The 15,206-nt window shown below is 45.9% G+C and overlaps 1 protein-coding gene across 1 annotated transcript in view; it reads left to right on the top strand.

Moving 5' to 3' along the window:
- The window catches only part of FLT1 (fms related receptor tyrosine kinase 1), a 196,848-nt gene that overhangs the window by 165,242 nt on the left and 16,400 nt on the right, over positions 1–15,206 (top strand). Inside the window, exons 19-25 of the mRNA XM_055244574.2 lie at positions 1,963–2,076; positions 4,162–4,250; positions 8,760–8,916; positions 9,347–9,444; positions 10,122–10,244; positions 12,172–12,283; positions 14,064–14,163. Of these exons, the coding sequence (XP_055100549.2) occupies positions 1,963–2,076; positions 4,162–4,250; positions 8,760–8,916; positions 9,347–9,444; positions 10,122–10,244; positions 12,172–12,283; positions 14,064–14,163 (793 nt within the window). The remainder of the gene's footprint in view (positions 1–1,962; positions 2,077–4,161; positions 4,251–8,759; positions 8,917–9,346; positions 9,445–10,121; positions 10,245–12,171; positions 12,284–14,063; positions 14,164–15,206) is intronic.

Genomic DNA, 15,206 nt, shown 5'->3' with positions numbered 1-15,206 from the left:
TGGCAAAATCCCATCTCTACTAAAAAATACAAAAATTAGCCAGGCGTGGTGGCGGGCACCTGTAGTTCCAGCTACTTGAGAGGCTGAAGCAGGAGAATCACTTGAACCCAGGGGTTGGAGTTTGCAGTAAGCCAAGATCATGCCACTGCACTGCAGCCTGGCTGACACAGCGAGACTCCGTCTCAAAACAAAAGCATAAAGTGAAACAAAGGCCATAAGTCAAAAGCTCTTTCAAAGTGTCCTTGAGCAAAAATATTAATCTTTTTGGGCCTTATACCCATGCCTGAAATGAGAAGAGTAATTGTGTTTATTTATTCCAAAATATTTGTTGAGCATCTACTGTGAGCCAGCCCTAACCCCATGCGCAGGCTTTGGAGTTTATCTGGCTATTATTAAAAATGATTTGTGCTTATGAAATACCATGTTGGTATCTACCACAATGTTAAATGCACATAGCTCTAACCCACTTCCAGGACACTGTCCTACAGAAACACTTGCATGTGTGCACAGAGATTACACACAGACTATCACAGTATTATTTGTAATAGCAAAAAGACTATAGAAACTCTAAATGTCAGGGACACCATTAATCAATTAAAAAGAATGGGCCCACATTGGCCACCATTAACGTGGTTAACCTGCTGGGCGTGGTGGCTCACGCCTGTAATCCCAACACTTTGGGAGGCCAAGGCAGGTGGATCACCTGAAGTCAGGAGCATGGTGAAACCCTATCTCTACTAAAAATACAAAAATTAGCCAAGCATTGTGGCACACACCTGCAATCCTAGCTACTCAGGAGGCTGAGGCATGAGAATTGCTTGAACCCAGGAGGCGGAGGTTGCAGGGAGCCGAGATCACACCAATGCACGCCAGCCTGGGCGACAGAGTGAGACTCTGTCTCAAAAAAAACAAAAAGAAACAAAAAGAAGAGAAAAAGTCTCTGATTTATTAAAAGGGGGGAAATAGATTTTTTAAATAGATTATATATATATATGTATATACATATATGTGTGTGTATATATATATAGTCTATTTAAAAAATCTATGTATATATATATGTATATACATATATATATATATATATGACCTCTGATTGAATATACGTATTTATAAATGCATAGTAAAAGGTCTGAACACCAAACTATTAACAGTGGCTGCTTCTAAGAAGGCAAGTGGGTTGGAGTGGCTTTCACTTTTCATCTAGATCATTTTACTCCATATCTTTTTATTCCAACTCATAGTGTTGAAATATTTTACAGCAAGATTATTTGATTTTTATATTTCTAAAAATAATTTAAAAATTTTAAATGCCTTGCAAATTAACTAATAAGAACAAACAGAACACACTCAATTTAGGCTTTAGACTCTGCTAATTCTTAGACTGATAATGCTTATCTCTGAGATTGAAGTTGAAGTCAGATGCTATGGATCCTCACAACCCAAGATAACCCTGCGAACTCCAGAGAGGACAGGGTTACAGGGAGAAAATAACACATTGCAAAGATGTTTACAAAAGTAGCCATTTTGCCCTGGCAGGCCCCTTGTGCTCCTTCTCTGTGACTCTCCAAAGGGAGAAGGTGAGAAGAGGGAACGTGGAGGTGTACTCTCTGCCTGGTGGGTTCTTGCTGCACCTGGTTCTGACAGAAGGGAAGCCTTTGGAAGGCACTTTCACGAGGTGCCCAGCTCTGAGTCAGCGCATTGCTGAACAGAACTAGGTCCACCAAGAGGAAATGTCCAGTGACTAACCCCACTACTGTGCTGGGCCTTACTGTAATCAAAAGGATGTTGGCTCAGGAGGGTGGGAGTAATGAAAACAGTCTGGAGACTTGGCCTTTCTGCAGAATGTGGAAGTTAGTGAAGCAACCGGCTGAGCATTGACAAACAAGGAGGGCAAGAATGCCGCCTCCGGCGGAAGGAGCCCCATTGTCCTGTTGCCCTGACTCTTCCTTGCTTCTCACACAGAGGGGGCCACGGCCAGCGAGTACAAAGCTCTGATGACTGAGCTCAAAATCTTGACCCACATTGGCCACCATCTGAACGTGGTTAACCTGCTGGGAGCCTGCACCAAGCAAGGAGGTAATGGAGAAGGGGAGGAGGGGCTCCATCTTCCCCTGCACAGGCTGGAAGAACAGTTCTCTGCCTTACAGCTCCTTCTCCCCCGCACTGTGCTTCCTCGCCTCCAGGAAAACGGCCTCCCTAATAGCTCTAGAAGAAACAGCTTGTGCATCTACAGAAGGGTGCTCCCATAAATCCCTTCCCTGTGCAGTTAATTAAGATTCTGAAGAGCACTCCCTTTTTGATCTCCTTCCACAGGCTCTAGGCCAAGCAGAGGGCACTTTTCTCTCAGGTTGGGTTTGAAGGAGTGTGGCCAGAGCCAAGGTAAAAGGTAGAAGGTTGCATATTCCTTGAGGCTTCACCTAAAGGAATGAATGAATCACTACTGGTAGGGTCCCAGGAGGAGGTGATGTGGGAGCCCTTCCCTCCAGATCCACCATGCAGAGAGACCTTACCCAAGGTGGTAGGGACAGAGCTGTGCTTTATGATTAAGAGCTCCAGCATGTTGTCGCAGACCTTTCTTTCCGTATGGCAGGGTTAGGGCTTGAGAGTAGATATGTGATCATTGTTTGAGCCAGCAAGGTGCAAAGAACTGTGCATGCCGATGTTTTCCCCAGCTCTCAACAGAGGTAGCAGGGATGAAGGGTAGCTGGGGAAGACAATCTGCCAGGGGCGGAGGTGGTTAGAGAGGAGCTAAAGGCTGGGGAGGCGAGAAAGAGTCGGAGGGACCTCGACACGGCCCCGCCTGCTTCTCCATCATCCCCGGATAACGTTTTATCAAGTTCTCTGTTGTGGCAACCTCATTCTGTTTGCCTCAACTTTGCATCTGTAAAACTGATCAGGGATAATGAGACAGCCTACCCTCATGTGCGGCCGTCAGCTCCGTGCAGCCGGACACCGGCATGGAAGCCCCTCTGAGGAGGGTGGCTGGACCCCAGGCGGGAGCCGAGCTCTGCGGCTTCTGCCGCCGTAGAGGGGACATACAAAACTCTGGAAGCAACTTCCCATTCTGGAGCCTAGGGGGAAGATGAGATGCTGTTAGGATTTCTGGCGTGTTCCTCATAGTAAGAGAAAACCACTCCACCAGGACCAGCCCAACTTCTGCAAGACACAAAAAAGAACTAGTGGCTTCTGGGCTCCCGGCATGCCCTGGGCAGCGGCTGGTGAAGCAGCTCCGGGGTCACTCCCCTTTGACCTGGAAGTGGTCCTTGCTTTGTGGGTTGCATGCCCAGCCCAGGCATGCAGTGGAAACGCATGGCAGGAGAGAGGAGGCCTTCAGAGCACCACATGGGCCCCACAGTGCAGCTGGACTTCCTTCCCAACCCTCTTGCTTCCTTCAGACCGGGGTCGGGTTGGCAAACCAAGGTCAGCCTGTGAGCTTAAAATGGTTTGACCTTTTTAAATAGTTGGGGGAAAAAAATAAAAAATAAAAATAATATTTCATGACATGAAATTGTATGAAATTCCAATTTCTGTGTTCATAGTTTTCTTGGAGCACAGTCATACTTGTTTGGTTGTTTCCAGGCTACAAAGGCAGAATTGAGTAGTAGCTCCTTGATCTGCAAAGCCTAAAATGTTTACTAGCTGGACCTTTACAAGAAGAGTTTGCCGATCCCTACTTTAGATCCTCTGGCAAGCCCCAAGGCAAATTGCGCAGACACTGCTGGGGAGAGAGGGCCAGGTAGCCGTCTCTGCCCCAGTAGGGAGGGAGGAGCTGCTTAATAGTTCCACGACTGGTGTGACAGTAACCAGAAGCTCCTCTACTCTCAAGGGTCTGGTTAAGAGGCAGGGAGGCTGGCTTTTGCCTCTCCCCTCCTCAAAGGTATTTCTGTCCTTCTTCTAATCTTTTCTCTCTAATGCTTCTGCACTGTTCCCCACCTCCATTTTTTTTTTTTTTTTTGTATTTCAACTGTATTCTTTAAACCCCTTCTTAGGTTAAACCGAAAAAGTCACCGTATTCATGGGCCTCTCATCCCTAAATCGCATCCCTTGGCCCCACTAATACAAAGGCTGGTTGGTTTGAGGTTTCTCAGGCAGGCTGAAGGCTGGCAAATGGCTGACTGGCTTGGTGTGGCTGAGCATGAGCATGTGCTGTTTTGGCTGCAGGGCCTCTGATGGTGATTGTTGAATACTGCAAATATGGAAATCTCTCCAACTACCTCAAGAGCAAACGTGACTTATTTTTTCTCAATAAGGTAAGGATTTTAAAAGTTGGAGGTTTTTAAAGATAGCAATGAGTTTTCATTTAGTCTGTAACAACATAAAGCAAGAGAAACCTGTATTGTTCTGTTAATGATTAAACTTAAAACTCAATCTCTGCTTCTTCTCCTTTTTTCATGTTTTTTCCCCCTGATAATCTGTTACACTCTAGTGTGGATAGCACAGAGAATCATTTGATCCCTGCGTGTGTATGCAGCCATAATTGGAGAGTAAATCTACTAGCCACTTATCTAAATATCTAACAATAACTTTCTTTCTCCCGGTATATATGTGTGCATGTGTATATACACGCAAACATACATACACAAGTCACTTATTTCTTTAAGGAAGATAATAGTTAATATAATTGTCTCCATTTATTAGGTTAGATTTTGACTAAGGCTAAATCAACTGAGTGACTTGTACAATCAGCAGTAGACCAATGATATGGCCGGGGCCAAAAATCATTATCTTTCCTTTCTACTGCCCTTTCTCCCACTTCCTGACACCCTCACTACCCATGTCATCCCTACATATACTCTGAACGAGCCTTATCATTAAATAAAAGCTGTGTAGTAAAAGGAACATGTGGACCCAAGACCTAAGGGCAAACAAGGTTTAAAAGAGATTATTGGGCCGGGCATGGTGCCTCACGCCTGTAATCCCAGAACTTTGGAGGCTGAGGCAGGTGGATCTTGTGAGGTCAGGAGTTCAAAACCAGCCTGGCCAACATGGCGAAAACCCGTCTCTACTAAAAATACAAAAATTAGCCAGGCATGGTGGCCTGCGCCTGTAATCCCAGCTACTAGGGAGGCTGAGGCAGGAGAATCACTTGAGCCTGGGAGGAGGAGGTTGCAGTGAGCCGAGATCATGCCACTACACTCCAGCCTGGGCAACAGAGTGAGACTCTGTCTCAAAAAATAAAAAAAAAAAAAAAAGAGAGAAAGAGAGAGATTATTGAATGGAGGAGAAATAATTTACTAAAACTTTGCCAGTGTGACATATGGCACCAATACTGTGTCCTTCTCTGAGCTGAAGAAGTCCAGGGGACAGTGATTCAACATTATTAACCAGTAATCAACAACACTGGTGATGAACCCATGTAGTGTGGTGGTTAAACATTGAGACTCTGGAATCAGACTTCTTGGATTCAAATCCTGTCTCTATTTCTCATGAAATCTGGGAACGCAAATTACTCAACCTGTTTCAGTTCCCTCATTTATTAAATGAAACTTATAATAGAATCCAGCTGATGGGATTGTTGAGAGAATAAATATCTCTCAGTTAAACATTCAATAAATGTTAATCATCACCGTCACCACCACCATCATCATCATCATCAACATCATTGACCTACTAAGATAGAAAAATTGGGTGAGTCCAACTTCGTACCACTGATCTACCTGGTGGATAAAATGTCTGAAATCCAAGAATGATGCACATCTTTATAATGTGGGCAAGAATCTTCACACACAAATAAGAACCACTGGACAGCTGGCCAATTTTCTCATACCTCAAACTTTGATCTAATCAAAGACAGAGCTGCTCTACTGGACAGGCAATAAATGCAAGAACATCATTTTCCCCAGGTTTAAGTCAGGCCCTCTAATAATTAGAACCTTTTTTTTTTTTTTTGATAGAGAGTCTCTCTCTCTTACTCAGGCTGGAGGGCAGTGGTGTGATCTCAGCTCACTGCAACCTCCGTTTCCTGGGTTCAAGTGATCCTCCTGCCTCTACCCTCCCAAGTAGCTGAGATTACAGGAGCCTGCCACAATGCCCAGCTAATTTTTGAATATTTTGGTAGAGACAGAGTTTCACCATGTTGGCCAGGCTGGTCAAACTCCTGACCTCAGGTGATCCGCCTGCCTCAGCCTCACAAAGTGCTGGGATTACAGGTGTGAGCCACTGTGCCTGGCCTAATAATTAGAATCTTGAAGCTGAAAGGGATCTTTGTGATCAGTTGGTTCACACTCGCAGGCTGTAGATGTGCTCAGAGAAGTCAAGTGATTCGCTTAAGGACGCACACCTACCATGAGGTGAAGTCAGAAGGAGAAAGAACTCAGCTCTCTTGACTCCTCCTCCACTGCCTTTTCTGTGCACCACACTAAATAAGGTGAAAAAAGCATAAGAAAAAGTGGAAAGTGGTGCCTTGGGCTGAGGGCAGTACAGATTCCCCTTAGTACTGAAATTTTGGACTGGCTTCAGGAAGAGCTAAGCCAGCAGAATACCCTAGGGACCTGGGCAGGATGGAACGTTTGGGTTTGTGCGTCCTTTGTTTTGAAGAGTTTGCTTCCTTCTCTGGCTATATTTAATGATTTGCCTCCCTGTGCAACTTGGTGGAGCTTAGTGTTTTTGTGGAAAATCCACGGCTGTCTTTCATATTTGGAAGATAAAGGTAAAGGAAAGACAAAACCAAAAGGCTAAATTAAAAATGGAATACTTCATTTTCCAAATAAATTAACTGGGATCCTTAAATATGGTTTGTAATAAATTCACTATATTCTGCCAGAGTTCCAAGAGTTCAGTAAATTACCTTTATTTAACAGAAGTGATACTGATAAGCAAAGCTGAATATACAATTGATTGGGAGTCAGGAAGGGAGTGAGGGAGCCTGAGTTTTGGTCCTTGGGGACGTGCCTAGGCTGTGACTTTTGGGTGCCGTGGGGAAGAAGGCTGCCCAGGGAGAGTTTTCATATGCAGAGCCCTGAGTGAGCCTGTGGAGCATTTTTCTCCCCACGCTATTGCCAGCGCTTTCTCTGATGCCTTCTGTCCCACAAAGGATCTTGTGAAAAATAAAATTCCAGTCCCCAGCTGAACAGAATCCAATAAAACTGCATTGTGGAAACACAGTAACAAATAGTGAAAGTCTTTACCTGCCCTCAGGTGGGTTACCTGCGATGGCAGTGGGTATTCACTCTGAGGCCTGCCTCCCTCTGCAACCCCAGAAGGTCTCTTTTCAGGGACTGGGAACCTTGGTGCCCTTTTGGCTTTTAGACTAGGTTAGGGCTGTCCCTCCTGAAGCTTTCTCCCAGTGCTCTGCTTGCTCCCACTGTGCCCTCTAGTGGAGGGATCACTCTTGCTTTGTGACATTTCTAGAAAAGCCCAGGAAGGATGGGGTAGGCGGGTTAATCCTAGAACTGCCACACCATGCAAATGGATCAAGGGACGCCACTGAACCCCAGTCCCTCTCCGCCTCTGCCTCAGTATTGCTGTCTAGCAGAATCTAGGCTACAAACATGGTCTGGTTATAAAGCCACTGAAAGTGCTAGGTTTTAGAGTGTCATAGTTACTAGATGAATTACAAAAGCCAATAAAAATCTTTTCTGGTTTCCCATGAACACCCAGAACTGACAACTCCTTTCCTATGAATCATAAAATAATAGCATAATAGAGCTTTTCAGAAGAGGATAATGAAACTCAGAAAAGTAAGGTGACTTGCCCAAGATCGCATGATTAATGGAAGAGCCAAATGATCCAGGGCTTGGATGCGCAGTCCAGGGTGAAAGGCCGTTGCTACCCTTGTTAGGATCAAACTGTATCTTTGTTTTGAATGGAAGAGAAAAAAAGCAATGTCCATGTTCCCTCCTTCCCCAGAGAAACCTGAGGAATTGGTAACTATAGCCTTCTCTTATAGCTCCTCCTAGGGATTACAGAGTGAAGCACCAAGCGCACTGGGGATCCTTTCCTCTCAGTGATGTCATCCTTCACAAGATGGCGTGTGGCATGGAAAAGTGGTTAAGGGCACAGATGTGGGCATCGACCAATCCTGGGTTCAAGCTTTGCTTTCTTTTTTTTTTTTTTTGAGATGGAGTTTTGCTGTCGTTGGCCAGGCTGGAGTGCAATGGCGTGATCTCGGCTCACTGCAATCTGCGCCTCCTGGGTTCAAGCAATTCTCCTGCCTCAGCCTCCTGAGTAGCTGGGATTACAGGCATGCACCACCATGCCCGGCTAATTTTGTATTTTTAGTAGAGACAGGGTTTCTCCATATTGGTCAGGCTGATCTCAAACTCCCGACCTCACGTGATCCACCTGGCTCGGCCTCCCAAAGTGCTGGGGTTACAGGCGTGAGCCACTGCGCCCGGCCAGCTTTGCTATTTATTAGCTGCATGTGAATTTGATTACTTTACTTCCCTGAACCTGTTTCTCCATGTATAAATAAGAACTACTTCATAAAATTGTTGGAAACATTAAACAAGAAATGTACCTAAAGCTTTTAATATACCAGCTCACACAGAGTAAGCATTCAGTAAATACCCACCACTCTTAATTTGTTTTTTATCTGATCTAAGATGCTGTCTAGAAGCCCAGGCGAGAGCACAATAGACTCTGCAACCCCAGAGGTAGTCAGGCTCCTGGATACCTTAGGGCCCCTGTGCTAGTTCACGATCCATTTTGAGAAGTGAAACGCTCTCATTTCTCATCAGGTGATTGCCAGTTGAGGGACTGGTTTCCCGCTGCTGTGCTGGAGCTCCTTTTTACCTGGGTCCTTTTTGGTCTCTTCAAAGGATGCAGCATTACACATGGAGCCTAAGAAAGAAAAAATGGAGCCAGGCCTGGAACAAGGCAAGAAACCAAGACTAGATAGCGTCACCAGCAGCGAGAGCTTTGCGAGCTCCGGGTTTCAGGAAGATAAAAGTCTGAGTGATGTTGAGGAAGAGGAGGGTAGGTATTAATTCCTTCCTGTCCTATGCGCTGAGATATTTTTACAACATACTGTGCATCTCTGAAATTTTTTTCTTATTTATCACTCTAATAAACATCCGTGGGAGACTCGAATGATAATGTCTTGAGGAGATAAGATCTGAATTAAGATTATTTACAGAGTTACTAATTTTGACAGGGAACTGTACCGTTTTCTCCCCTCAGGCATTTTCGTCTTAATGGATCATCCCCCGGCCCCCATGCTTGGATAAAATGGGCTGGAGGCCTGGAAAAATCTCTGGTGTTCATGTTGAAACTCAAATACTCTTAAAAATGAACTCTGATCTACTTGTTGGTTTGTTTTATGTTTTGCTAACCTTGTTCCAATAAACTGGGATTTGGTGGGATAACAAGAGCCATTACAAACAGTTACGATTCTAATGCTTTCCAGATTCTGACGGTTTCTACAAGGAGCCCATCACTATGGAAGATCTGATTTCTTACAGCTTTCAAGTGGCCAGAGGCATGGAGTTCCTGTCTTCTAGAAAGGTCAGTCTTGCTGTTCACTGTTTTTCTTCTTTGCCAGGGCTGGTCACACACCTTTGCTATAAATTCATTTTTCCTAGTATTTGCTGATACCTATGTTCTTAAATGTAGAACAAACACCACTGCAAGTGCCTTAATTTGCCAGATATGAGGAGTTTTGAGAATGAGGAGTCCGTGGATACCAGTGGATAGAACTTAATTCTGGGGAAAACTCACAGGTTTCAGACTAGACAAATCTGGCATTGGCTCTCCACAGTACCCTCTGGCATATTTTCAAATCTGGCCCAAATCTCAGAAGACATGACTTCATAGGAGAGCTACTATTAATCTAGCCATATGGGGCCCTCCCACAAAACTGCAGCTGGAGAAAGATCTCATCTTGGCAGCTCAGGGTAAAAGGCTATGGGGAAAATTCGCCCACTGGTAAATTTTAGATAACCAGCTTCGCTGATCAAATAGTAGCCCAGTGGATTCAGAACATTTCTTGACTTTGAGGGCTTGGGGACCTGTATTTATAGAGAGGCTCTTCGTGTTTATGGTAACTCTGTGTGCACTGAGAGGTGCTCCCTTCATGGCATGTGAAATGGATTCCCAAATTAAGATTAATGACACCGAGAGGTGTAGGAGATTAGTTGGTTAGGTTAAGGAAATGCATTGATTATGCAACTGTTTTATTATAGTGCATTCATCGGGACCTGGCAGCGAGAAACATTCTGTTGTCTGAGAACAATGTGGTGAAGATTTGTGATTTTGGCCTCGCCCGAGATATTTATAAGAACCCCGATTATGTGAGAAAAGGAGATGTAAGTCAGTTTGATGTTTATTTGACTCATTTATGTCCCATCACTTTTAAACCAAAGACTTGGTAAATATTTACACTTCCTCAGCTGTAGTCCCTGAAAACCATCATTGGTTTTCTGTGAAGACAAGCAGTCCCGATGAGCGGCATCCCAGAGAGCCCTTGTGTAAGGCTCAGAAAGGCCACCGTCTCCTGGTTCTGCTCTTCCCTAATGCCTGGCCTCCCACCTGTCCTTTGGGCAGCGCTGCGTGAGACTTGCTAACCTGAGAAGTGTTTGGTGGGGCCTGAGTGAGACCTTAGCATTACCTTCCTTTGAATCCTGAGGGAATTCCTTGTACCACTGAAAAGAACAGCCTGGACTCTTTCCCTCAAATAAACCCAGATGATTGATTCAGCAGGTGTATCTGTCTCAGGAAAGGGCAGGGAAGACTGTCAGCAGTAGCTGACTGTGGAGGAGACTGTTCACCTCCCGTGGCCTTCCATGCCTAGCATCTCCCTGCTGGCTCGCACTGGCTTCTCTTCCCTGCTTGTTTTCAGACATAGTGTTATTTTTCACTTTTGTGGGTGACCTCCCATGTCCTCCCTTCTCCTTAACCCTCAGCCTATATACCCTGAGGGTTAAGCTTATGTCTGGGAGCCAATGAGTTACAGTAGTGGTTCCCAGCTTAATTGAACATACATCTCACCTAGAAGGCTTGTTACGCTACAGTGGGCTGGCCTAACAAGCCTTCCACCCCCCAGAGTTTCTGAGTCAGTAAGTCTTGGGTAGAGCCTAAGAATTTGCATTTCTAACCAGTTTCTAGACCAGGGGTGTCCAATCTTTTGGCTTTCCTGGGCCACATTGGAAGAAGAAGAGTTATCTTGGGCCACACATAAAATACACTAACACTAACAATAGCTGATGAGCTAAAAAAAAAAAAATATTGCAAACAAATCTCATAATGTTTTAAGAAAGTTTACGAATTTGTGTCGGGCTGCATTCAAAGCTGTCCTGGGCCACATGTGGCCGGCGGGCCAGGAATTGGACATGTTTGTTCTAGAAGGTGCTGACACAGCAGGTGCCAGGACCATACTTTGAGAGCCACTGCACCACAATCTGTTGTATAGAAGGAAAACATATGACTTCGCATTGATCCTTTGTAAAAAAAAAAAAAAAAAAAAAGGAAAACAGACTTTCTCTGGGCCCCTGGTCAGGAGAGATGGCATCAACCTTCATGTTAGTCCACCCCTCCTTTCTGTTCGTCTGTATCTGAGTCAGCCTCCCTTCCCCTCCCACGTCCTTCCTCCTTGTCTCTCCTTTACCCCATACCTCCCATCAATCCCCATCATCTAAAGTGGTGAGGCCTAACTCACTGGGATTCCTGCTATCTGAAAGAGAGGAAGATTTGTCTACATGCTTGAAAACCAACTGTATATTCTCTTTCAACACTGACTTCTTTCCTTCTTCTCTTCTTTCTGATGCTTTTGCACACTCTCCCTATTCAGTGACTTTGGAAATCTAGTCTTTTTGCATAGGAATGCTTTCAAAATCCTCCTTCTTTGGAAAAATTCTTGGAAACCACCACCAGTTTTCAGGGTATCTTCAAATTCAGATCACTCTTTTCCTTTTCCAAGCCCTGAGTGTCCCTGTGGAGTGCAGGCTTTCTTTGTGGGGGAGGATTTTTCACAGAGCCATGCAGATAAGAACATGCTGAACACATCAGAGGGGCTTACTGAACATGTACTGCTTCATCGGACTCAGTATAGCGCTCTAGCTGCCTCTTTTAGCGTAACACTGCATACTATGGTGTTCTCTATGTTAGGAAACCAGAGCTGCTCTAGGAAATGATTTATGGGCCCTATGTTATCTGGGAGGTGACCCCATGGACACTTGGGTTGAATGTGCTTTGTTTTCATGCCCTTCTGCTCAAGGCCCCCTTGCCCTCTTCTAGACTCGACTTCCTCTGAAATGGATGGCTCCTGAATCTATCTTTGACAAAATCTACAGCACCAAGAGCGACGTGTGGTCTTACGGAGTATTGCTGTGGGAAATCTTCTCCTTAGGTAAATTTGGGAGAAGGAAGAGATCAAACAGCCCAGAAATAAATGTCTGCATCTTCTGCTGAATGTCCTTTGGCTAGACAGCCTTTGGATTAGCACCTACTGTAACAAAAAACTCTTAGGGTGTAATGGGTCCATGTAGAGTCTCAGATGAGTAATGGCGTACGCATGTCTGCCCTCTACTGTAAAAGGGCTTTATACGATCATGAACAAGGTCAGATGGGTATAAAGTCTGAAGCCGGGTTTATCTTTTTCTGTACTTGGCCCAATTCTGTCCTTTTCCAATTCCTCAACACCCACACTTCTAACGCCCTTACCCCTTCCCTCCCCGCATCTCCCACCACCTCAGAATTTCTTCCCATAACAAGCTCAGCTGCCCCGGTGAGGAAGGTGTTGTTAGAAACAGGAGACCTTTCCAGTGCCTCTGATATTAACACATGATATGGCTCTGGACACTGGCTCATACAGGATGAGCAATAAAGAACACTGGTTGTATTTATTCTGCTTGCAATAACATCCACTATGGGTGGCTAGAAGCCCTGTTCAAAGCACACAGATGCGTGCAGAGCCCACATCTGCTTGCAGACACACAGTGATGATCTGAGGCCTCCAAAACTCAAGTTCTAGCCAAGAGTCTTTTGGGCTTTGCCAAAAATTTGCCTTTCACAGCAAATAAAAGTCACCCAGTAACATCCCTGGTTTCCTGTAATGTGTGAAAATCATTCCCCTGCTTTCGATGACAGGCACCTGTTGCTTCCAGTCTTTGAAAGCAGCTTGGCGGCTGTAGTGGCCCCGCAATGACACGGTGCCAGCACTGCACGTCTCCCAGCTGCTTCCTACCAGCAGTAATCACTAGAAAATGCAGACAAACAAATGCTGAGGTAGATGAGGCTGCAGGGCTAGAACAAGAGTGCATTAGAAGGCCTTGCCACCCCCAACCCTGGCAAGAATCCCCCTAAAAGGAAAGGTTGCAGGAGAATCCTGGACAGTAAAGCTGGCAAAAGGCAAAGCCTAGGCCTCTCTGGCACCCTTAGGTCTGCAGACTCCTGACCACGGGCAGCCCCCACCCCACTCCACTCCATTCAGCCCAGCCCTGGAGCCCAAAGCCCCCTTCCCTCAGGCCTGTCACAACTCCTAGAGCCCTGGTACTATAGGAAGTTTGCAAGAAAGCGAATTAAAGTCATTCCCACTCAAGTGTGAATGATTCCCATGTAGCCTATCCCAAGCCTATTAGCTTTTTAAAAAGAAACCCAAGCCAAGTGCGGTGATGGTGAGCACCTGGAGTCCCAGCTGCTAGGGAGGCTGAGGTGGGAGGATTGCTTGAGCCCAGGAGTTCGAGGCTGCAGTGAGCTAAGACCATGCCACCACACTCCAGCCTGGTGACAGAGGGAGACCCGTCTCTTCAAAAAAAAAAAAGCTCACTAACCCAAAGGATGGGTCTCTAATGATGGGACTTCTTTAGAGTTACTTGTGGGGAGAAGGCAAGGACGCTTCAGACGACACCCCTTCCTCTGACCACACAGGCAGGAGTAGCCATAGGAATGGCCTCTGGGCACCAGGTACCCTGCACCATGTGACTACCCAACCAAGCAGGTGTCCTTAGCAAGGATTTGCTGAGCTTCTTTGTATGTTGTACTGTACGTTGAGATGTGTTGTAATCCCTGGGAATTTATTACTAAAACGTCACTTTAAAGGGAGGAAAGAAATGCTGAATTGTCCCCTCTTGGTCTTTTGTACCCTGAAGCCATAACAGGCCCTGTGTTTTCCACATTGTCTCCCGCAGGTGGGTCTCCATACCCAGGAGTACAAATGGATGAGGACTTTTGCAGTCGCCTGAGGGAAGGCATGAGGATGAGAGCTCCTGAGTACTCTACTCCTGAAATGTGAGCACTTGATGCCCTCTGCTCCCCATCTGACAGCTCGCTTTTCACCAGGGCGTCCCTGAGAGGGGATGTTTTATGGATTCTTAGAGTCCCAGTCTTGGAAGATGCCAAGGTTCTTCTTTCCTTTAGAGATGCTCCCCTCAGCCCGTCAGGCCCAGATATGCTGGGAGTGTTTTCTTGCAGTGGGGCACGTGGCCCTTGACCCATCCCTACCTATTTCCTGTCCTGACCACTGACATGACTTTTCAAGGGCTCTAGCTGGAAACTGAAGTTAGAAATTCAGTTTCTAGGTATGAATCCAGGCAAAACAAACAGACCACCCAGGAACTGAATGCAAGACCTTGGCCTCACTTACAGAGTGGGAGCCAAACAGGCCTAGCAGCCCCAGGATGGAGGGCTAGACCTTGGTCTTGTGACCAGTCCTGTATCTGCACAGAACACCCATGAGGGGGTTAATGTGGTCTGCAGAACAGGTCTTGGAGAGGAAAAGGGGAACTTTCTGACGTCATGATTATGCTTCACAGAAGGCTTTGTGGGCAATACAACTTCTTTAGAATCCTTTAGGAGGAATAGGGGCCAGGCGCAGTGGCTCACATGTGTAATCTCAGCACTTTGAGAGGCAGAGGCGGGCAGATCACTTGAGGTCAGAAGTTCGAGACTAGCCTGGCCGACATGGTGAAACCCCGTCTCTACTAAAAATACAAAAGTTAGCCGGGCCTGGTGGCAGCTACTCGGGAGGCTGAGGCATGAGAATCACTTGAGCCCATGAAGCGGAGATTGCAGGGAGCCAAGATCATGCTGCTGCACTCCAACCTGGGTGACAGAGTGAGACTATGTCTAAGAAAAAAAAAAAGAACCCTTTAGGAATAGGCCCAGCAGCTGTCTGGAGCTGCCTGGTCAGATGGCTTTTCGGGGTGTCCATGTGAGGTTTTCTCCATTGTGCAAATTGCACTTGCTTGCCTCTCTTGGACACTTTTTTTTTTCCTGGGGCTTTGTGGATGTTTTGCACTTTGAGGCCTGAGCAGGAATGTGATGACACTTGC

Source organism: Symphalangus syndactylus, chromosome 15 (genome assembly GCF_028878055.3).
Source record: "Symphalangus syndactylus isolate Jambi chromosome 15, NHGRI_mSymSyn1-v2.1_pri, whole genome shotgun sequence".
NCBI lineage: Eukaryota > Metazoa > Chordata > Mammalia > Primates > Hylobatidae > Symphalangus > Symphalangus syndactylus.
The sequence above is the reverse complement of the archived record's forward strand: the minus strand, read 5'-3'. Positions and strand labels throughout refer to the sequence as shown.